This window comes from Podarcis cretensis, assembly GCF_951804945.1.
Source record: "Podarcis cretensis genome assembly, chromosome: 4".
In the NCBI taxonomy this organism is placed as follows: domain Eukaryota; kingdom Metazoa; phylum Chordata; class Lepidosauria; order Squamata; family Lacertidae; genus Podarcis; species Podarcis cretensis.
The window spans coordinates 73,133,631-73,157,161 of NC_137173.1; the positions used below are offsets into that span (position 1 = coordinate 73,133,631).

The following is a 23,531-nucleotide window of genomic DNA, read 5'->3' on the forward strand; positions in this document are numbered from 1 at the left end:
TTCCCTCCCTCTCATCTCCCTTTATGTCCACCCTGTGCCCTCCCTAAATCTGATCCAGAGGATTTGAGGGAAACCCAGGAAAGGTTTGAGGGTAACCAGGCAGAGAAGAGTGAGGGGAAATGGAAATCCTTTTGCTAATGGAACAATTTCATTGGTTGCCAGCCTCTGTTTTTTCTAGCTTATATGAGGGGACATGCAATACTGGAGCTTTGGTTTTTTTTTAAAAAAAGTTTCTGTTTCTGTTCTCATTTGTATTTATTCAGTTCTACATATGGCATACCTACACTGTTTTCAGAGAACACACCTTTGAAATACTCCTGACTAACTTGAGGACGCAGGTGGCGCTGTGGGTTAAAGCCTCGGCGCCTAGGACTTGCCGATCGAAAGGTCGGCGGTTCGAATCCCTGCGGCGGGGTGCGCTCCCGCTGCTCGGTCCCAGCGCCTGCCAACCTAGCAGTTCGAAAGCACCTCCGGGTGCAAGTAGATAAATAGGGACCGCTTACCAGCGGGAAGGTAAACGGCGTTTCCGTGTGCGGCTCTGGCTCGCCAGAGCAGCGATGTCACGCTGGCCACGTGATCCGGAAGTGTCTCCGGACAGCGCTGGCCCCTGGCCTCTTAAGTGAGATGGGCGCACAACCCCAGAGTCTGTCAAGACTGGCCCGTACGGGCAGGGGTACCTTTACCTTTACCTAACTTGTAGTCTTCCAGTTGTTGCTGAACTACAACTTGTATCACCCTCAGTCAGCATCCCATTGTCACCCAATATATTGAACTTAATGACAAAGGTTTTCTTTTTAAAAAAAAACACACAAACACCCAACAAAATCACTGCAGGGCATTCTGTATTATGTTAGCATTACCCTCTTCTATAAATCTGTTTTATCAAACACTGACACCTAACAACCAGATGATATAGACATATTCCCAAGTTAAAAATTAAAAATGTATTGATAATTCTCTCTCTTTCTATATCTCTCTGCTTAAAAAATACACAAAGCTTAGGTTTTTGTTTGCAAAAAGTTGCATGGAAAACCCTGCTAAAATTTCAAAACAAACCCCCATAGAATTCTTAAATTTGACATTTTAATATTGCCTGGTAAACAAGGGGAAAAAGCCCGGGTGTACAGATGGGGGGAAATAAAAAAATGGGGAGTGGGGAATGGCAGGTTTCCACCACTCTCCACCCCGCATGTAAGGTTGCAATCATGTATGTAAAGTAAGTATAAGTTGCAGGTCCACTGTATATAGAAATATAGGTTGGTTACCTATATTTTTCCAGCTTTTTGTTTGTCAGTTCTTCTCTGTCTCTAATCTTGATAGCAATCCAGTCCCTTTTTCTTCCAGGTATGAAATTTCCCTACTTGTCCATCTGTTGATCTTTCACCATCAAGTACTGGAACAATGGGTTATGTTTTTGGGAGTAAAAAAAGAATGCCCAATCTGTTAAGCAGTTGTTTTTTAATACAGTTGGCACACAATAATATTTTTGGTCTAGTTCTTTTAGACATCAGTCGCAGACATGTTTGTTTTCACTAAGAATCCTTCCATTCGTCTAAAATACTAGTTTTCTTTCCTAACCCGCAAACCTTTCTAAGTCATAATAAGATTCCTGCTTCTTGGTAGCATTCTTTTGTCTTGGATACCCAAACCACCCTCTTTCCAGATTTTTTGAGAACAACAAAGGGTTTCTCAAGACCTAGAGGTGATGACTGTCACGATGTTGAAAGGATTGGGATAGTAGATATATTCCATTATTCCTGCTGTGCCTTCCCCCACCCCACCCCCCAATAAAAAATGGGTGATGTATTTGTGAAAAGTTATGAATGTGGCCCCTTGTTGTCTGCTGGGTGGGGAGTTGTGCTTACCGTCTCTTCTTACAGGCTCAATAAGATTGTAGTGATGAGAAGCTGTGGCAGTGCAGAGAGAAAGCAAGGATATATATGTTGCTTTCATAAGGAGTGTTGCATCATGAACTTCCTTCTTTCACTTCCAGTTTACAGTAAGTGAATAAGAAAGAACAAAGTAGTGGGATGCTTTCTCTTACTCCTGAAGGCCTTTCTGGTGTCTTCCTTATATTCTTGATACTGCCTGAAGAAGAATTCACCACGTACAGGCCCACTGAACAAATATATCTCCTAGAGAGATCATTGTCAAAAGCTTTTGTTCATAAATGATATGATGATTAAAAACTCCAAACTCAGTGTATGGGCGGGGTTCACCAAGGGTTTCTGGACATAGGAGACCTCCTGGTGTTCTGAGGATCCTTAGGACCTGGAGAAAAGTGTCTGAAGCCTTCACACCCACAGTTTTCTAATTAAAGTAACAGACATGGGGAAATTCAGGAAATTCTCATCATAGGCCATCTCAGTTGTCACAGTTGCCTCACTAAGAACAACCACTTCCTGTCTTTAATGTCAGCCAAAAGTTTCCTTTTGGGGGAGTTCCTATTTTCACATCTTCTTAGCCCAGGAAAGACAATAGCTTGTGGGCTGCAAAGTGTTCTTTTGTTGAATGACAGTTGTCACCATGGCGTTCTGAAGGGGCAAGCAAGTTTCTGTCAATATAGTATACTTCATGAGGGAGAGCTTCAGTTTTCCTCCTGAGGCTGCAATGGATATCCACTGGGAACTCAACCCAGGATATTTCCACTGTTATGCTCAGGAAAATAATATTCTAACCAACAGAAATGATGTATATCATATCTAGACACCATTCCCTTTATTTCCGATATTCAGCCTTTGCTTATGTAGCTGATGCACAAGAGAGAGGTATCAGCAAGCTTGAAGAATTCTAAGATTTGCCGAACTCCAAAAATAGGGGGGATAGATAGATAATAAGATAGAACCCCAACTCACCCAAACAGGCCAATAGTATTTGTACTCAGTGGGTTTCCAATGCCTGGTTAAAAGTCCGTCCTGATGGAGCTGTACACAAACAACTTTGAAGGGTGTTTCATAACTGTGGGGACACCACCGAAAAGCTCCTTTCTCTCATGCTCACCGATCTAATTGATCTTACCAATTGGACTACTAGCCAGACCTCTGAAGCTGCCCTTAAGACACAGAGTGGTTTACTTTGGCACAATAAAATTGCCAACCTGTAGAGAACCTGCAAGTTTTGTTCTGAGTGGCGCATAAAAGCTGGGTGGCAATGGAAAAGGGATGATTTTAACTGGAAGTGTCATTATCCCAATCTGAATAAGCTCCATCTTCCACAGCTGCTATTAACACCCCACAAAAAACCCCATGGGAAGATAAGGAACTCCTGCTTCATGTCTAAAAGGTAAAGGTAAAGGTACCCCTGCCCGTACGGGCCAGTCTTGACAGACTCTGGGGTTGTGCGCCCATCTCACTTAAGAGGCCAGGGGCCAGCGCTGTCCAGAGACACTTCTGGGTCATGTGGCCAGCGTGACATCGCTGCTCTGGCGAGCCAGAGCCGCACACGGAAACGCCGTTTACCTTCCCGCTGGTAAGCGGTCCCTATTTATCTACTTGCACCCGGAGGTGCTTTCGAACTGCTAGGTTGGCAGGCGCTGGGACCGAGCAGCGGGAGCGCACCCCGCCGCAGGGATTCGAACCGCCGACCTTTCAATCGGCAAGCCCTAGGCGCTGAGGCTTTAACCCACAGCGCCACCTGCGTTCCTGCTTCATGTCTACTTTGGTCCTAAGTAGGTACCTAAGTAGGTACTATAAGGTACCACAAAACTGAGCTGTTTTAACAAAATATTCAGTGATTTTCATAATAAACCGTTCCCATAACTATAGGGTTGGATCTAATTAAATCATATTTAAGAGTAGACTCATTAACTAATGAATCCATGGATTTCACTTTGTCTACTCTAAACATGACTTATTTGAATAAAACCCATGCCCAAATTAATGTAACATCAGGTGGCGTGGTACCACACAGTGTTACACAATTGATGGATACACCCCGACTGACCTCTTCCTCTTTTTGGGAAGCAGCAGAAATTATAGGAAACAGTTGTGACTCAAACAGTGGGAAACATTTGGCTCGGGCTGAGGAATATTTCCATCTATCTAATACACTTTTTATTCCACATCAGCTTGTACTTGATAGGGGTTACAAGAAACAAGCAAAATTATAGCAGCAAATCACTAAAACCATTTAGAAAGTAGCATCTGCAGAAAACTAGCATCAGACTAGAAACAAATTTCAGGAGCGTTAGGTAGGAACTTAGCTTCTAAATCTAACTGATTGTGCATGAATAGCAACGGTACAGAACATTGTCGGGGGTTTCGTAGCTGTTCTGTGAAAAGTCAGATTTGGGGTTTTAATGATTTAATAATGTGAAAGGATTTATGAGGCAGTTAAAATAGTGCATTTCACTTGACCAAATGGGAGTGGAATACAATGAAGTCATTTTGAAAAAGTAGCCATGAATTCAGTGGTACAAACTATGTGAAAAACAGTGCATGCCATGCTCATGAAATGCATTTCCAAATTGAATCCACAGTATTACACTGAGAAAGCAAAGGATATAATTTAAGAGGCCTGCCAGAGAAGTGGCTTTTTAAAGGAAGGAAGCAGGCCCATGCTTACAAAAACAGAAAACAGCCCATGAACACGGGCTGGTTTGTTTTCCTAAATCAAGATGCAACATTCATTTATCTCTATATGATAAATGAATGCTGAGAAATTCATTACACACACAGCGGTGGCATATTTTTTTGGCCAACACAAGCCTATCTAGCTCTAGTGAGAGGCAAGGCCTATTTAATTCAGCGGGGCTTTCCCCCAAGTAAGTGGGGTTAGGACTGCTGCATATGTAGTTTTTTGTGTTCTTCTTGGAGCTTTGGATGAAGCCAACCTGGGGGGAAGAAGCTGCTAGACTGACTTCTTGCTCACAAGTAGCCCAATTGGCCCCAGATGGACTGCAGTTGGATGAGGGTGGGGCTGATGAGAAGCTGCAAGCTTCCCAGCTCCTCCTAAAGCAGGCATGGGCAAACTTGGCCCGCCAGATGTTTTGGGACTACAGTTCCCATCCTCCCTGACCGCTGGTCCTGTTAGCTAGGGATGATGGGAGTTGCAGTCCCAAATCATCTGGAGGGCCGTTTGCCTATGCCTGTCCTAAAGGCTTATTTATAAGCCTCAGACAGAGCTGTGGAAGGGAGCAGGGCAAAGGCGGAGCTTTCTTACTGAGAAGAGAAAAGGAACTGGTGAGAAGTGGTTGGCTGGGTTATGAGCAAAGCTCCTCTGGTCTGATGGGAACATAGAGAAGCTCTGATGTTTTAGAGTTGGAGTTCAGTGATTCACTCTGGACAATAACCTAATCTGGAGCATGTTAAGTGGAAAATACTTATTTCTATGCGAGGGAGCTTAGATTATAACCATTGTTAGGAAGAAGCATAGGAGCTCAGAAAGCTGCCTTCTACTGAGTCACACCATTGATTCATTTACATCAGAATTATCTACAATGACTGACAGTGGCATTCTGGGGCTGAAGGCAAGTTTCTCTCCCACCTCAGCCCAGATGTTTTGCATACAGAACAGATGCTCTGCCACTAAGGTTACAGTCCTTGCTGTAGCCAGGGGACCTATTTCCAGATAGGATAAGGGTCTGCCCCTGTTAGCAGTAGGTGTGGCACGAGGATATGATAGTGGAGGGGAGGTTTTGCTAATGCAAACAGATTTTTTTCAGGGTAGTGATGGGACACTGGGTGGGCAATGGAGTGCTGCCATACACAAGGAGCCTCAGAAACAATAAAGGCCTGGTGGGTTGTTTTTTTTTTTTTAAAAAAAAAAAGATGCTGGACAGTTTTATTGTTTCCAGTTTTATACAAGCAAACCACAGAAACCATTCTTTCCAGAGTATTCCTGGCCCACTGGTCCAACAGAAGACTAGGAATGGGGAAGGGTCGCCACTTATGCAGGGGTGTCCTGCCCACGAGGAAGGCTGAAGCAGCCATCTTGGACAGTGGGATCCCATGGGGCAGTGCCCACACAGGGATCCCGCCTGCCCCTACCACCACTGGGGAATGCAGAGCAGTAAAAGAGATCTCCCTGGAAGCCACTGCTGTGCAAGCAAGGTAAGCAAGGCTTCGGCTAGGGACACTTTCCTGTTTTGCCACAGGCAGAGAAATGGGATGGGCTGCCCCTTGCACTTATGCATTGCCTTCAAATTTACTTTTGCTAATACAGTGGTACCTCGGGTTACATACGCTTCAGGTTACATACACTTCAGGTTACAGACTCCGCTAACCCAGAAATAGTGCTTCAGGTTAAGAACTTTGCTTCAGGATGAGAACAGAAATCATGTTCCGGTGGCGTGGTAGCAGCAGGAGGCCCCATTAGCTAAAGTGGTGCTTCAGGTTAAGAACAGTTTCAGGTTAAGTACGAATTAAGTACTTAACCCGAGGTACCACTGTATATATGTACAGGTGCAAATTTAGCTAGTACTTTTATCCAAACGATGGGACGCAGGTGGCGCAGTGGGTTAAACCACAGAGCCTAGGACTTGCCGATCAGAAGTTTGGCAGTTCAAATTCCTGTGACGGGGTGAGCTCCTGTTGCTCGGTCCCTGCTTCTCCCAACCTAGCAGTTCGAAAGCGCATCAAAGTGCAAGTAGATAAATAGGGACCGCTCCGGCAGGAAAGTAAAAGGTGTTTCCGTGCACTGCTCTGGTTCGCCAGAAGCGGCTAAGTCATGCTGGCCACATGACCTGGATGCTGTCTGTGGACAAATGCCGGCTCCCTCTGCCTATAGAGCGAGATGAGCGCGCAACCCCAGAGTCGGTCACGACTGGACCTAATGGTCAGGGGTACCTCTACTTTTACTTTTATCCAAACAACACAACTCACCTTGGGGTGCGGATAGCCAGGTGGCCTGCATGCCTGCTTTGCCTATTGGTCTTTAAAGTGGACTTGAACCAGACAGTGCTTTAAAAAGAGGGCTCTTTCAAATAGAGGTCATTTGAGAGTCCTTCAGACAGAGAGTCCTTCTTCTCCAATCATGGACTGTCCTACAGCCCAACTGTTCTTGAATCTTTGCTAGGGTCAAGAACTGAATCTAAAATAAGCCACTGCACAGGCTGTGGACATAGGGGATGACACATCCAACAAGAATGAAAAAGTGGGGCAAGAGAGAAGATGAATTTGCATGCAAAGCAAGAGGAGGGTGTAACTTTGTATGGAAGCTTGCTTCATTTTTGTTCTGAGAGGAACTCGTCATGAGAAAGAGGCTTCTTTCCTCCTTTCACAGAATAGTGTCTTTCTTCATATCCTGGTCTAATTACAGAAAACCTGGTTCTGAGTACAAAACTAATTGAATGGCCACTGTTTCATTTCCTGTTTTTATCTTTCTAAGAAGCTGAATTTCCATGTAATTTGTATCTATAGCTTTGCATTTCAAGGCTGTATTTCCATCCAGCTGGTAATCTGCTTTCTACTTGGCTTAATCTCAATATTCTCACCTTGTACACAGAAAGCAAATTAGCAGTAGAACAGAAGGTAAATGTGGCCCCAAACCGATAAAACTATTCTTTGGAGCTATTCATATACACGTGCCCACTTCATTATAAATACATTAATTCAGAATGAATGCAATAGGTGCTGATATAGTTATGGATGTGCAATTCTATCACTTCTCGTCTTCACAGTTGTTTCGGGCTTTTTTCTGTGTGCCTTAAGAGGCTTATTAACCCAACCCCTTATTAAACTCCTCTTACTAACCTCCACAATGCTTTTTAAAGTATTACAAAAAAAAAACCTTCATGTTGCGTGTTCTGCTATGTGTAGAATCAAACCCTAAAAGCAGCTCCAGGAGTTTGATAATGCTAAAACAGCCATGTATCTATGAAGCTGCAATACAGTTTCGTATTAACTGGTGAGACTTTCAACATTCACCACAAGATGGTGCAACTGTTCTCTCCAATAGGTTTTCATGCCCAAGTGCCATTCAAGTACCAGAATATGAGAATACAACCCCCCACTTTTTAAAACCCAACTAAACTAAACTAAAACAATAAATAAAAACACACCCCATTGTTTATAAAGAAACACCTATAAAAACACTTAACTAGTTTGTTTTTTCTCTCCATTGTTTATTTTCTCTCTCCCACTGCTGCCCCCTCCTAGAAACATGGCATTTTAAATTTCACTACAATAATCCCATTGCAACAAATTACATTTCTTACTGACACCAATCAACTCAATTCTCAGTATGGAAATTACTTACTAATAAGAATAAAAATACACATGGATGATTGAGTAAATGTAGTGCAGGAATTATAATCTCGAAATCTCTAGTTCAAATCACATGCTTGCTCCAAAACCACATTCGTAGAAGTTAGCCTTAGGCAAATCCCTGGGTATATAAATTAAAGGTGGGCTGAAAGTTTGAACTTTCCGATAATTTGGGGAGTGGCTTGGGAACTGTGAAGAAGGGAATCTACCTACCCCCTTTCACTTTTTTCATCCTTCTGCAACTTGGAGCAGTGACAACAAAACCCTTATTGATGGAAGACTCAGAGGGAATTCCAGTCATTAAGGCAGGACAATAATTCAACATCAACTTCATTGACTTCAACATCAACTTCATTGGACTGGTCATGTTGTGCGGATGCCTGATTATCATCTTCCAAAGCAACAATACTATTCCGAATTTAAAAATTGAAAGCATAATGCTGGTGGTCAACAAAAGAGGTTTAACACTCTCTCAAGGCAAATCTAAAAAATAATGTAGTTTAAACACTAACAACTGGGGAATGCTGGCCTGCGAGTGCTCCAATTGGAGAACAGGCTTTACCAAAGGTGTCATGGGCTTTGAAGACACCCATGACGAAAGGGAGAAATGTGCTAAGAGGAAGGCACTCTTGGAAAACCCACACCATGATCAACTCCTGCCCAGAAACCTAAGTCCCCACTGTGGAAGGACGTGTGGATCCAGAACCAGCCTCCACAGTCACTTATGGACTCTGTTAAAACCTTTTTCATGGAAGACACTCTTACTAGGCTACAAGTGATCGCCAAAGAAGAAGAAGACAATAATTATTGTTTATATCCAGGAGAGAAAGAGAACAAACTCAGGAAACAACTAAGGCCTGTGCCATCTAGTGAATAAACTATGTAATTAATGACACCCCAATCAGCATCATCACATGTTGTGAGCAAGAGAGGCAGATGCTGGCAGCCCAGTTTGTATGGCAATGCTGTGGAAGTCAGGTGGTGTGTGCACTGACTTTCCTCCAGAACTGTCACCCAGCTGAGCTTCACTTGAGAACAGGGCTGGCTCCAAGTTTGAGAGGAAGGGCTGGTCAAAATGTATTCTGGTATCACCTGCCTCAGGTAGCCTTGGCATATTTAGCTGCAGTGGCATTGCTCTGGCACTGTACCTATCAATTCTTTGAGTCTAGCATCATTTTATTTATACCCCACCCATCTGGTTGGGTTGCCCAAGCTACTCTGGGCAGCTTCCAACACAAATAAAAGCATAACATCAAACATAACATCAAACTTCCAAATACAGGACTGCCTTCAGATGTCTTCTAAAAGTTGTGTAGTTCTTTATCTCCTTGACATCTGAAGGGAGGGCATTCCACAGGGTGGGTGCCACTGCCAAGAAGGCCCTCTGCCTGCTTCCCTGTAACTTCATTTCTCACAGTGAGGAAACCGCTAGAAGGCCCTCAGAGGTGGACCTCAGTGTCTGGGCTGAACGGTGGAGGTGGAGATGCTCCTTCAGATATATACTGCCAAGGCTGTTTAGAGCTTTAAAGGTCAGCACCAGCACTTTGAATTGTGCTCAGAAACATATACAACGTCTTGGAGCTCTTAGAGCTGGGGCCATGGTAGGAAATTAAAGAGGCAGCTGCATCCAGCTCCCAGGAGTGCCTGGTCAGAAAACACAATAAGGAGGCCCTGGAGTGTGCTGTGCTACAGCACTGGGACCTTGGCTCCTGTCCAAAGTGCTGGTGCTTGTTCTGTTTGGAAATAGCAGCACACACTGGTCGCTGCTTTAACACTGGGTTCTGAGAATGTTTAAATGGAACATCTCCTTAGGAAGTTTGCAAGATGTTTCATGAGCCAAAGTACTTTCAGATGTGCAGTATTCAGGGTGGCAAAAGTCCCAGAGTGATTAGATAGATAGATATGTACACACAGAGAGAGACACTGGCAGGATTGTTCATGAAACAAATCTAATTATTCTGTGATGGTCATGTGTGCCATATAGTTAAAAAGTTTCAGTTGTGTGTGAGGGGAGGTAATCTGTACTGCCTCCATTTTGGCTGAAGCCTCCTGAAATCTTAATGATTTATATCTGGAAAAAGGAAAAAGCTGAACTGAATGCCATTGGAAAATGAAGGAAAATAGAAACATGGGGGGGCATTGATTTTACATCTGCAGGACATTCAAATGCACTGCTGCAATTTCTCTTAAAGGAGTAACAGATACAGATTTGTGCCTTGTGGAATCCCTTGAACATTGCCATCAGATAAATTTCATTGGCCTAGATAGCCAAAACTTATTTTTTACTTATCAACAATCTTTTGTGCTTGCTTACTGAGAAGGATATATTTGGCCAGTCTCATGCTAATGTGAACCAATCCCTCTACCCCCACCCCCACATTTCCAGATAGGCTTCATTAAGCTGGTGCGTTATGAATTGCTTATTTAAGGAGAGGAGTGGTGCCAAACTACCACAAAAACATTATTTTGCTGGTGTGGGAGGGAAAGAGGAAGGTAAAGCTTTCTGGATAACTTGTGCCTGTGGGTCTAGCTTCTCTGGTTCGGGAAAAGAAAACCCTGACCACCTTATGTCTAGACAGGCCAAGGGAGGAAGAGAAAGAAAATGTATGTGAGAGAGTATGAATATGGAGAAAGTAAGGGGGGGGGGGAATCCTGGGCCATTTGTAATGGAGAAGCTGGCATACGAAAGTCCATGTCTTCGGATGCATGAAGCATTATCCTGATGTGTAGGTACATGTAAACCTGGCTGGGTAGAATTATGAAACAGTAAGGTGAGAAAAATACAGACAGTGTCATGATGACTATTTACAATGGCCATTCTAAAAGAAAAAAGTAGAGAGATGGAACAGCATCTTGACCTGTGTAGTTGAGAGTGTGTGGGTGATCAAAAAGGCCAGAGAGCAGCACAGCTTCAAGTTTGCCCTTTTCAAAACCTGTGCCTTGTTATTTGTTAGAAATAAAGGCAAAGCCTCTCCTCCTTCCAGAGGGGAGGAGTTGTGAACGGGAGCCTTTTCCCACGTTGGCAGGGGGCATTCTGGCCCCTGCTCAGCTGCCCTGGCTGCTGTGCCATGCCCCCTCGCAGCCAGCCAATCAGGCGGAGGCTTGGGGGTGGGGTTTAGCCACTCAAATGCAGCCCCTGCAGCGCTTCCCTTTCACTGCGCTGCTAGTTTTCGTTGGAATTATAAGAAATCAATAGGATCATTTTAAGAATGGAAATCATTTATAGAGTATATTCAGAATTATTGTAAACACATTAAGAGTTTAGCAGGCTTAATATAAAAACGTGCAGTAGTAGAATAAAATGTAAATGGAACATAGGGGATAAATATTAAATTGGTTTAATGTGGAAATGCACTAAAATATGATGAAAAAGGAACTACAGAAAGAGGAGGAGGGAAGTCATATATATACAGTATATGATACATTGTTTGATTTTTTAAGTTTTTCTTTTTTTGAATATTTGTATGTTGTAAAATTAATTATATAAATAAAATTATATATATATAAAGAGAAACATGAACCCTGGGTAAGTGCCTGGAATCCCTGGAAGCTCACAATACTCAGAGATCACTCCCAAGTGATTAAAATATTTATACTGCACCACAGTCTAAAGAATACTGTAGATCTCTCTGCAAGCATGATTATCATTATCTGATGAGGAAAGCCTCTTAACAAGCCAATGTTGCATTGACCGTCGCGTGACGGTGTGGTTTTATGGATGAAAATATCTGCAGATGACAGCTGACTGTTACAAAGCTGAGTCTGGCAATTGACGTGAATTTCCTTTTAAAATACCTGTTTCGAAAGCTTAGATAATTTGTAGGTGTGCGGAAGCTAATCCACTTCATTTGATTCAAATGGGCTTGAAACAGGCAGGGGAATCCAGTGCATGATCTACCATGCTTGATCCACACATGGCATGGGAAATTCTGTATGAAAAACCCAATGGAAGGAGATGGGGTACTCCTAAACAATATTATGAAGCTTTTTCGTTAAACCTCTTTTACGTTGATGAAGGTACGAAAACACTGGGTAGCCCTGGAGGAGAAAATGTTAGGCCAAGGGCCCTTTGTGGACACTGCCTTTCAACAGGGCTGGCCCAAGACATTTTGACAGCTGAGGCAAACAACAAATTGGCATCCCTCCCCTCCAGGAAAGAGGAAGTGAACACACATTCTTTATGACAGTACAAAAACCCGCAAAAACAATTTTGAAAGGAAAGGTTTCCTGTGGATCCTGCTGCCTGAGGCAGGTCACCTCACCTTGGTTCACGGGTGGGCTGGCCCTGCCTTTCAAAAAGGCATAACTCATTTACTTTGTGCGCTTTCTTGAAATGGAAAAATTGTAGTCTTGCATTTTGCCAGTCTGTTCACCTCTAACACGGTTACATTGTCACCCTGCTCTTTTTTGAGCCCACATTGAGGAAAGTTCTGGCAAAGGATAGATAAAGGAAATTTTAAGGTATGCAATTTTCCAAATAAATAATACACCTGTTACACCCTGGTCGAATTAACTTGCATTATGTCAAATATGGCCCCTGATAGGTACTATGGACAGCCACAGCCACACCAACTATTTGATTTGGGTCGACTGGGTTAAAGGAAAATAGTGTCATATAAAGAATAGTTCAACCTGTCCCTTTTCCAAATCATTGAGGGAAACATCAGATACATTTTGTTTGCATAACTCTTGATCTCTTTATTGGTAGCTGCTTGGTTATCCATTGTACAGAAACTGAAAACTTTATATGATACAGATCTTCCATTATGGTACAAAAACATATGAAATATATTTCTGAAAGAATCACAAATTTACTTGCGAGCTCTATGGCATACTGTTAAACCTGATACATTTCACGATGGAACTCTGACATAAGTTAATGAACACCACTTGCAGCAAGAAATCTCAGTGATTTATTATTAATAAATTTGTATGCCACCCTCTATCTTCAGGTCTCAGGTTTCCATAGAAGTTTTAAACTCTTGACTTTTTTTTAAAAAAAATAATATTTATTGAAAGTTTCCAAATATGACAGAAAAAAAAGAAAAAGAAAAAACAAAACATTCATTTTACCTTCTTTTCATTAACATCCTTCCAGGACTTCCCCACCCCACCCCCTCTTGTATTCCAGTTCCTTCAAATAAATTCAGCAAGTTCTTACCCCAAATTTTAAACTTATTATCATTAACCCAAAGTTAAGGACATTTTTTTTTAACCCCTAAAATCAACTCCTTTTCCCTTCCACGAGTTCCCCTCTTTAGTATACAGAACAGAATAAAATAAAAAATAAAAAACAATATATGATTTTACACCCTTTGGATTCCAAATTTCCCTCCCCCCTTTCCCGGTTACGTTCCCCAATGTCCATCAAAGTCTGCTGTCGTCCTGGAGATCCCACGTCTAGGCCCAAATCCCTCACAGCTGCACTTTGCCGTCTTTTTGATAGTCTTTGCCTTCTTTTTAATTGTCTTTAATTTCGAACGTCCAATCTTGGAAGAACTCTGTCTCGAAGAGGTCCATTTTTTCCATCCAGATCTCTATATTTAGGAGTAAAACTCCAATTTTATTTCTTTAAGCCTTTTCACTCTGGATGTCCCAAATGTTCCCACTTCCAGCTTTGTCCAATTCTTGTTATTCTCTTTCCTCACTTTCCTCTGGTTTCACTGCAAAAATGTTCTAATTCCAAAAGCTTCTAATTCCTCTACAGAGGCTTTGTTATTCAGGAACAAAACCTTACGTCAAGTACCTTCCATTCTTCAATAGATAAATCTATTGTCTCCTTTAGTGTAGAGACCTCTGTAGACAAAATAGTGTTCCATTTCTGCAGCTTTCCCAGGAGATAAGAAGTCCTATTCAATTCCATGCATACAGCAATACTTGTAGTGTCCCAAAGCCCCTCTAGAGGGATTGTGGTAACTCAGTTTCCTTCCAGATCACACCCAACAGTCAAAGTAACTTGTTATCCCTTGTTTTTAACAAATTATATCCAAATTGTAACAAATGTAACCGGCAAAGTCCTCGTAACAAAGATCTCTTTTTATTCTTCAACTTTCACAGTTCTTTTGACAGCTGTCAAAGCTTCTATTTCTCCTCGCCAGGTGCTCTCACGAATCGCTCCCGGTTCCCGGGGGGGGGGGTTACGTTTAGCTCACACGTTCCACTTTTCTCCTCCAGCACAGTCTTATAATTTTCCATCGTGAAATTAAAAACTTTTATCAATATAAAATAGCTCTCGATCTTAGTTGTCAAATCCTTTGCTTTAAATCCTCTACAACAGGGGGGAGACAGACTTCCTTTTTGCACCTCCCCCGCTCGTTCCGAATTTAAAAAAAAAAATTCCCCCTCCTTTTAAATCCGATTTTCCCAATTACTCACGGGTTATTCTTTTTAGTCCAAATTTTCAATGGAAGAAGTCAGCGCTCTCCATCGAATGGCATGCGGCTTTGCTCGGCAGGGGAAGCGGAGGACTCATAGCACCACACCACCCCCCGTCCCCCGCTCCGTAGCCTTTAAAAAGGCTCCTTCGCGGGTCGGGGGGCGCAAACGGTGCCCGCCGAGTTACCATGTCCATGGGTTTCAGCGCCCATGGTTTTTGAGGGTCCCCGCGTCGCCGGCGCGGTAGGACCCAGCCCCTGCCGGGCAGGCTCCCTCCGGAGCTCGGAGGGAGTCCGCCATTCGGCGATGGCGCCAACCCGGAAGTTCCCTAAACTCTTGACTTTGAATGACTATGGTAAATATTTTGTTGATGTAATCCATCTTTTAGCATTGTTTTTGAGTTTTTAACCTTCTTCACAGGTGTATGTATTCTTTCCTGGTTTCTTTCTGCATCCTGAAAATCCAATGACAATTGTTACAAAACATCAAGTTCTGTTACAAAATAGCAAGGGGGAATGCTCTCATATAAGTAAAGTAACGGTTGCAGCCTTCACCTATTGGAAAGTGAAAGCTCTAAACTTTGTACCCTAGAATAATCCCATTGGAGTTAAAGGGGACTGTCCATTTGAAATTTTCTGACTCCAAACAGTAGGATCAACAAAATGACTCACCCTCTGGTTTAAAATCACACTGCTCAGATAAAGAAAGCTTTGACTAACTGGGAGCAGATTTTGTGTGACCAAACTAAATTCCTTTGACTAGTTAAACAATCTATAGCCTTTTAAACTGTCTTTGTTACTATGTTACATATTTTTATGTTTATATATTTTATATTTTATATTTTTATATCACCCAGTGACCCTTGACTGAAGGGTGGTATCGAAATTTAATAAATATTTGTGTGTGTGTGTGAACTGCTTTAAGGTTTTATTTACAAGCAAGCAGTTTACATTTTCCATGAAATAAATATAGAATAAGTAAGTAGACTCAACTGGCATCAAGTTGTCAGGAACTGGAAAGAGGAGGAATGGTGGAGACCGCCTCTCCCTCCTCCTGAACCTTCCAGAGAAGAGGAAGACAGTATAGATTTACACCAGTGGTTTGCGGAAGGTAACGGCTCAAAAGCAGATGAGTGGCAAAGTTGGGAAATAATGGAAGAGGAGGAGGAGGAGGAGGAGGAGGAGGCAGAGCCAGAACAGCTGGCTGACACTTTATTACTAGAAAGCATTCCAGACACTCCTTCCCCAGAAGCTGGTGAATATTGAAAGTAGGAGAGCAAAGGGCTTGGAGGCAAATGGCCCTAAGCAGCCACCGTAGGGTGGGTGCTGCTGATGATTGAGGAGAGAAGGGGGGGGTGGAGATTACTCGGAGCAACGCCATTACTCTAATAGGCTGCATTTCTAAGCCTCTCTCTGTGAATATTGAATAAAAGACATTGGTAAGAACTTTCCTTGCCTATCTATTCCTGGCAGCCTACTGTGGGGGGATCGGATTCCCTGATGCCTGACACAGGTTTCCGTAAGTCTTGGAAGCTGGAAGAATAAGCTGTTTTTGTTTATTAAAGAATGATTTTTTAAAAAAACAACAACCACAAAACGTATATATTTCTGAATACCAAGGATGTTGTTTAATGTGCAAAAACCCATTTTTGATTGCCTTGTTTCCCAGACTGATGGAGGCACTTCTCAAACCTGAGTTAGCCACTTAGGCAGAATAATAGAGATCAAGCCAAAGGAAGAAGTACTTGGAGAGAAAAAAACTGTAACATTACCAAACTTAATTAGTTCACTCCAGTCACTCCATTCTTCTCCAACAGTGCAATACTGTCCAGCTGCACGAAGCTTCAAGATGTATTCTTTATCCTTTGGAAACAAGTAGTAGGTTTTCCCTGTTTTTTCCTAAAAGCAGGATATTGATCTGATTTATTCCTTTGTAGGTGAAGTGACATTCAACAATTTGATTTTTTAAAACAGTATTAGTGGCGCCCACCCAATTCCACCGTGTAATGTAAAGACGGCTATTTCTCTTGTGCAAAAGCATTCAACAAGCTGCTTCCTTAATTCACTCACTAGGAAAATACTTTCCCCTTGGAAAATCACCATAGCTGCCTTTTAAGTAAATATGCTCAGGGGCAGGATATTAATAATTCTTCAGTTTCACAACTACTATTAAGAGATTAGAAGTCGAAAAGTCACAATATGATTGTCTTAGGGGCAAGGGAGAGGAGAACTGTGGTCCTTCCTAGATTTACTTGAGTATGCATAGCCAATTCAAACTATGGTCCACATCCTTACTTCTATGATTCTCCAAAGCCTTCTTGCGGGGAGGGGGTTTGCCATGAATTTTTTATTGAAATGTTTCATTATACCATACATTAAAAAGCAAACTAATCTGAATAAAAAGAAAAAAGGGAAATGAAATAGAAATAGAAATAATAGAAATAGAAATAGAAATAATAGAAATAGAAATAATAGAAATAGAAAAAGAAATAGTAATAATAGAAAAAGAAATAGAAATAATAGAAATAGAAATGGGTGGAGGATACAAAGGCCTCTCTCAAAAGCATATCTTAACCTTTGTCTCACACAGAAGGGGGTGGACCCTCCCAGCTCTTACCTGGGAGATTCCCTCTATATGTTCCTAGTCTCCCACCCTGGAAGATTTCCCCTTCTCTGCCTCTTTCACCAGCCATCTATCATTAACCCAGATTAGGTAAAGGTAAAGGGACCCCTGACCATTAGGTCCAGTCCTGACCGACTCTGGGGTTGTGGTGCTCATCTCGTTTATTGGCCGAGGGAGCCGGCGTACAGCTTCCGGGTCATGTGGCCGGCATGACTAAGCCGCTTCTGGCGAACCAGAGCAGCACATGGAAATACCATTTACCTTCCCACCGGAGTGGTACCTATTTATCTACTTGCACTTTGATGTGCTTTTGAACTGCTAGGTTGGCAGGAGCAGGGACTGAGCAACGGGAGCTCACCCTGTCATGGGGATTTGAACTGCTGACCTTCTGATTGGCAAGTCCTAGGCTCTGTGGTTTAACCCGTGTCCCTTTAACCCAGATTAGAAGACATCAAAAAGCAAAGTAGATTAAACAAAACAAAACAAACAGGGGGACACCTAGATAGAACTTCAAGACTGGCCCTATTTCAGAATGTTGTGATCAAATTTTACTATACCGCCCATTTATACCCCATTTTTCTTCCAATATGTAACCCTTGGCAGCCTACACGTGGCTGTCTCATTCCTAAATTCATTCCCCCATGTGTAAGTGTTTATATAAAATAACAATACTTACTGTTATAATTCCATTTCTCAGTTCATCCTTAAGGGAAAAAGGTAACATTTTTAGTTGGCACTGGTGTCAAATTTTCTTTGTGCTATTTTCAAATTATGCTTGATTTCACAAATTCAGCTGGGTACTTTAATCAGCAAGGAAGGCAAAAGTTGTCAACAGCAATTGATTACATGTGTCTGTGACTTACTTGTTGGTAGATAGTTTAACTTTCCTCCCAATCTTTTCTTTGCTCCACTGTTTGATATGACAAACAGGATTGGCTTGGGGCATTTTGCTGATGGTAATTCTACACTGCAGGTCCTGGGCCAGATAGACCCTTTTCTCAGCCCATCCATCTTGTTGAATCTTGTTGATTCCTCATGTGCCTCACCAATCCCAGAGTAGCAGTACTGGGTCCTCTGCAACACCTTTCCCCTCTTCGGCTCTCTGTAGAACTTTCCTCATCCTGTGAATCATTGCAAGTTGCTTCTATCCACCCACATTTTGTCATAGCCTTTCTAACATGGAAGTTGAACAAATCTGAATCTCATTCTGTTTATTTCAAGAATTGTCATTGATTCCAGCAGATATGGATGGTTCTAAAACTGAATTGTATATACATTTGAAAGCTGGACATATTTCAAAATGTGAAATGGTCCGTTCCCCCCTTTGGGTTTCTACACGAGATATGCACATGGGACAAGCAAAGATGACCAAAAACAATTCAACAAAGAGAACCACAATGGCCTCTTACCTTTATCTGGTACTTAAAACAGTAATCTGCATTTGTAGTAGCAGTTGGAGGGGGTTTCCATTCTACTTTACAATACAACAGCAGTTCACGACAATTCACAGTGATACATTGCGGTGGGGCAAGTTTTTCTGGAATGAAATAACCCATCTTTTACTTGACAGTAGGAGAGGTGTGAAATTACAAGGGCATTAGAGTGGTGAGTCTTTCATCCCTCTCTTAAATATTTCATATTCACATATGCTATGGGTGAGTGTGGCCAGGTTTATAGCCAGGAATGTTATGGTGCAAGGTCATGCAAGGGTACAGGGTGTGGGTGGGTGTATCTGCCACTGAAAAGCTGTGATGTAGAAGCAGTCAGATATGTTTTTGAGGTTGTTTAATGATAATTTTACAAGCATTTTAAATTAAAGGCCTATTGCAGGGTTGCACGACATCTGACTATCCAGATGTGGCTGGACTCCCAGCAGCCCCAGCCAACCTAACTTGTGATCAGTGGCGATGGGAGTCAGAATCTAATATTGAGGCCACATGTTCCCATCCCAGATTTATAGCTATATCAAGATTTCTAGTACTGCTGGCAGAAAAAAGTAAACCAATATACTCCACCCTCTCTCACCATAATCGAAAGGCCAGGCTTGGTGATCCAAAGTCTGAATTGGTGATTCTTTGCTTGAGCCAGTCACCTGGAGGGTAATATGATTCTCAGGAACTTTCATATTAGGAAAATGGCACCCAACATGTCTTCCAAGTTCATTATTTTTGTATTGGGGACATTCAATGCTTTCTCCATCTTTTCGCTGCATGCAAAAATATTTTGTTAAAAACCCAACCAGGAGTAGCATACTCTAGCCATTCCCTTCCCCACCCCCATTTAACAAATGAAAATGAATTACAAATATATCAAGTTTAGAAAATACTGGACGTCATTAGGAGCATTCCTGCCCGCTTCCCAAGTGCAATCCATTGAGGTAACATGAACAGTGTAAATGACACAGGATAAATTTTCAGCTGATGTCCCTTCTGGTCCTGGGGAGAAAAATTAGGAAAGATCATGTTTAGTAACATGCATTGAAGTGCTCAGAGTACTTTTATCATCATCTCATATATGTGTCATCCATGTTTATGAGTTTGGTTCTGAGTCTGAGTAGCTGCATGCAGGGGTGAAGGAAGGGGGGGTGCGGGTAGGTGCGATCCGCCCAGGTGTCCCCACTGAGGGGGGTGACAAAATGCTGGGTGGCATTCACTGCAGGGCCTACAGCACGCCCAAGCCACGCGTCTCTCCTGGGACACCCGCAGGCTCCGCTCTGCCCCAAACGGTCTGCCCACCGCCTCCCCCTCAACTGTATGACAGCTAAGTGGGAGGAGGCAGGCAGACTCCTTGGAGGCCCCGCGGAGCGTCCTGCCCCGGCTGGCCCCGCCTCTGGGCACAGGGCACACGCGCCGCCCCAGGTGCCTGATCGGCTTGCTCCGCTGCTGCCTGCATGGGTTCTTCTGAGAAGAGGTAATGTAAGGTTACCAGACATCCCCGTTTCCTGAGGACAGTCCCAGTATTTGCAAATCAGTCCCCATACAAAATCCATTGAAGTTGAAAAGTGTCCCCAGATTCATTGAAAAAAATCTGGTAACCTTAAGTTAATATGCTCATCCTATAAGTTTGAATGAGGTTAGACTAAACATGAAGAAGAACTTTTTGATGGCAAGAGCTGTTGGACCATAGAATGGATTACCTTGGAAGGTAGAATCATAGAATCATAGAATCATAGAGTTGGAAGAGACCACAAGGGCCATCGAGTCCAACCCCCTGCCAAGCAGGAAACACCATCAGAGCACTCCTGACATATGGTTGTCAAGCCTCTGCTTAAAGACCTCCAAAGAAGGAGACTCCACCACACTCCTTGGCAGCAAATTCCACTGTCGAACAGCTCTAACTGTCAGGAAGTTCTTCCTAATGTTTAGGTGGAATCTTTTTTCTTGTAGTTTGGAACCATTGCTCCGTGTCCGCTTCTCTGGAGCAGCAGAAAACAACCTTTCTCCCTCCTCTATGTGACATCCTTTTATATATTTGAACATGGCTATCATATCACCCCTTAACCTCCTCTTCTCCAGGCTAAACATGCCCAGCTCCCTTAGCCGTTCCTCATAAGGCATCGTTTCCAGGCCTTTGACCATTTTGGTTGCCCTCCTCTGGACACATTCCAGTTTGTCAGTGTCCTTCTTGAACTGTGGTGCCCAGAACTGGACACAGTGCTCCAGGTGAGGTCTGACCAGAGCAGAATACAGTGGCACTATTACTTCCCTTGATCTAGATGCAATACTCCTATTGATGCAGCCCAGAATTGCATTGGCTTTTTTAGCTGCCGCGTCACACTGTTGGCTCATGTCAAGTTTGTGGTCAACCAAGACTCCTAGATCCTTTTCACATGTACTGCTCTCAAGCTAGGTGTCACCCATCTTGTATTTGTGTCTCTCATTTTTTTTGCCCAAGTGCAATACTTTACATTTCTCCCTATTAAAATTCATCTTGTTTGTTTTGGCCCAGTTCTCTAATCTGTCAAGGTCGTTTTGAAGTGTGATCCTGTCCTCTGGGGTGTTAGCCACCCCTCCCAGTTTGGTGTCATCTGCAAATTTGATCAGGATGCCCTTGAGTCCATCATCCAAGTCGTTGATAAAGATGTTGAATAAGACCGGGCCCAAGGCAGAACCCTGTGGCACCCCACTAGTCACTCTTCTCCAGGATGAAGAGGAACCATTGATGTGCACCCTTTGGGTTCGGTCAGTCAGCCAGTTACAAATCCACTGAGTGGTAGCATAGTCAAGTCCGCAATTTACCAGCTTCTTTACAAGAATATCATGGGGCACCTTGTCAAATGCCTTGCTGAAATCAAGGTAGGCTACATCCACTGCGTTCCCTTCATCTACCAGGCTTGTAATTCTGTCAAAAAACGAGATCAGGTTAGTCTGACACGACTTATTTTTCAGAAATCCATGCTGACTATTGGTGATCACAGTATTCCTTTCTAGGTGCTCACAAACTGTTTGCTTAATGATCTGCTCCAGAATCTTCCCTGGTATTGATGTCAGACTGACTGGGCGGTAATTATTTGGGTCCTCTCTTTTCCCCTTTTTGAAAATAGGGACAACATTTGCCCTCCTCCAGTCTGCCGGGACTTCACCTGTTCTCCAGGAATTCTCAAAGATGACTGCCAGTGGTTCTGAGATCACATCTGCCAGTTCTTTTAATACTCTTGGATGCAGTTCATCTGGCCCTGGAGACTTGAATACATCTAAACTAGTCAAATATTCTTGTACTATCTCCTTAGTTATTCTGGGCTGTGTTTCCTCTGCTGAATCATTTGCTCCAAATTCTTCAGGTCGGGCATTGTTTTCTTTATCGGAGAAGACTGAGGCAAAGAAGGCATTGAGGAGTTCAGCCCCTTCTGTGTCCCCTGTTTGCATTTCACCATCTTCTCCTCTGAGTGACCCCATTGTTTCTTTGTTCTTCCTTTTGCTACGAACATACCCATAAAAGCCTTTTTTGTTTCTTTTAACCTCTCTAGCAAGCCTGAGTTCATTCTGTGCTTTAGCTTTTCTGACTTTGTGTCTACACGTGCTGGCTATTTGTTTGAAGTCCTCTTTGGTGGTTTTCCCCCTTTTCCATTTTTTGTACACATCCTTTTTTAATCTTAACTCAGTTAAAAGTTCTTTAGATAGCCAACCTAGCTTCTTTAGGCACCTTCCATGTTTCCGTCTCATTGGTATTGCCTGAAGTCGTGCGTTTACTATCTCCCTCTTAACAAACTCCCAGCCATCATGAACTCCCTTTCCTTTTAGTATTACTGTCCATGGGATCTCACCCAGCACTTCCCTAAGTTTTATGAAGTCGGCTTTCTTAAAGTCAAGAAATTGAGTCCTAGTATGCTTGGCTGCTCCTTTCTGCTGTATAGTAAACTTCAGAAGAGCATGATCACTCGCGCCTAATGATCCTTCCACTTCTACCCCACTAACCAGGTCATCAACATTGGTTAGGACCAGATCTAAAATGGCTGTTCCTCTTGTTGCTTCTCCCACTTTCTGGACAATGAAGTTGTCTGCAAGGACAGTGAGGAATCTGTTTGACCTTTTGCTCTTGGCTGAGTTTGACATCCAGCAAATATCCGGGTAATTGAAGTCCCCCATTACTACTATCTCCCTTCCTTTTGCATGCTTGGCCATCTGTTCCAGGAAGGCATCATCTATGTCCTCCGTCTGGCTTGGAGATCTATAGTAAACTCCCACAATGAGGTCCCTGTTATTCATCTCTCCCTTAATTTTGACCCAAATGCTCTCACTTTGGCTTTGAGGTTCTAAATCTTGGATCTCTTCACAGGTATACACATCCCTGACATATAACGCCACTCCTCCTCCTTTCTTGTCTGGTCTGTTTCTCTGAAATAGATTGTAACCCTCCATTATTACATTCCAGTCGTGGGACTTATCCCACCAGGTTTCAGTGATGCCTATTATGTCATATTTAGTTTGCTGTACCAAGAGCTCAAGCTCATCTTGTTTATTACCCATGCTTTGCGCATTAGTATACAGACATTGAAGTCCATTAATCATTCCCCCGTGTCTCTTATTTAAGGATTTTTTCCTCCCACCAATAGGTCTGCGTGCTGTTTGCTCCATTTGGTCTATGATATTTGGATGATCATGTTCAGCAATTGATAGACTCCTACCTTCAGGAGCACTGTCTTCCTCCCCCACATTAGTCAGTTTAAAGCCCTCCTGATGAGGTTTCTGAGATTTTTGGCAAAAACATTCCTCCCAACCGTTGTGAGGTGCAGCTCATCGCTTGCCAGAAGTCCATCTTCAAGAAACTGCAGTCCGTGATCTAAGAATACAAACCGTTCCTGTTTACACCATTTGCGAAGCCAGCTGTTCA

The 23,531-nt window shown here is 42.9% G+C and overlaps 3 protein-coding genes and 1 long non-coding RNA gene across 5 annotated transcripts in view; 1 reads left to right on the forward strand and 3 right to left on the reverse strand.

Moving 5' to 3' along the window:
- LOC307214250 (interleukin-5 receptor subunit alpha-like) overlaps nt 1-23,531 on the reverse strand; it is a 38,916-nt gene that overhangs the window by 12,244 nt on the left and 3,141 nt on the right. Inside the window, exon 3 of the mRNA XM_079973017.1 lies at nt 19,504-19,636. Within this exon, the coding sequence (XP_079829143.1) occupies nt 19,504-19,636 (133 nt within the window). The remainder of the gene's footprint in view (nt 1-19,503; nt 19,637-23,531) is intronic.
- CRLF2 (cytokine receptor like factor 2) overlaps nt 1-23,531 on the forward strand; it is a 48,347-nt gene that overhangs the window by 1,462 nt on the left and 23,354 nt on the right. The window lies entirely within an intron of this gene.
- Nucleotides 1,265-3,212, reverse strand: LOC307214342. Its single transcript, XR_013837941.1, has 2 exons — nt 1,866-3,212; nt 1,265-1,393 (listed from the first exon to the last, which is right to left on the reverse strand). It is a non-coding gene; the product is annotated as an uncharacterized lncRNA (long non-coding RNA).
- On the reverse strand, nt 12,915-19,481 carry LOC307214289 (granulocyte-macrophage colony-stimulating factor receptor subunit alpha-like). Its single transcript, XM_079973111.1, has 6 exons — nt 19,227-19,481; nt 18,611-18,738; nt 17,878-17,904; nt 16,351-16,477; nt 14,909-15,033; nt 12,915-13,179 (listed from the first exon to the last, which is right to left on the reverse strand). Exons 1-5 carry the CDS (start codon nt 19,450-19,452, stop codon nt 14,984-14,986), a joined length of 558 nt encoding a protein of 185 aa, XP_079829237.1. The 5' UTR covers nt 19,453-19,481; the 3' UTR covers nt 12,915-13,179; nt 14,909-14,983.

Coding starts and splice junctions, on each gene's coding strand:
- LOC307214289 (XM_079973111.1), bottom strand. CDS start 19,452: ATGCTACTCCTGGTTGGGTTTTTAACAAAATATTTTTGCATGCAGCGA. Junction 17,905..18,610: donor GTTTTAAGTACCAGATAAAG/GTAAGAGGCCAT, acceptor TTTTCCCTTAAG/GATGAACTGAGAAATGGAAT. Junction 16,478..17,877: donor TGAGAAATGGAATTATAACA/GTAAGTATTGTT, acceptor TCCTGCTTTTAG/GAAAAAACAGGGAAAACCTA.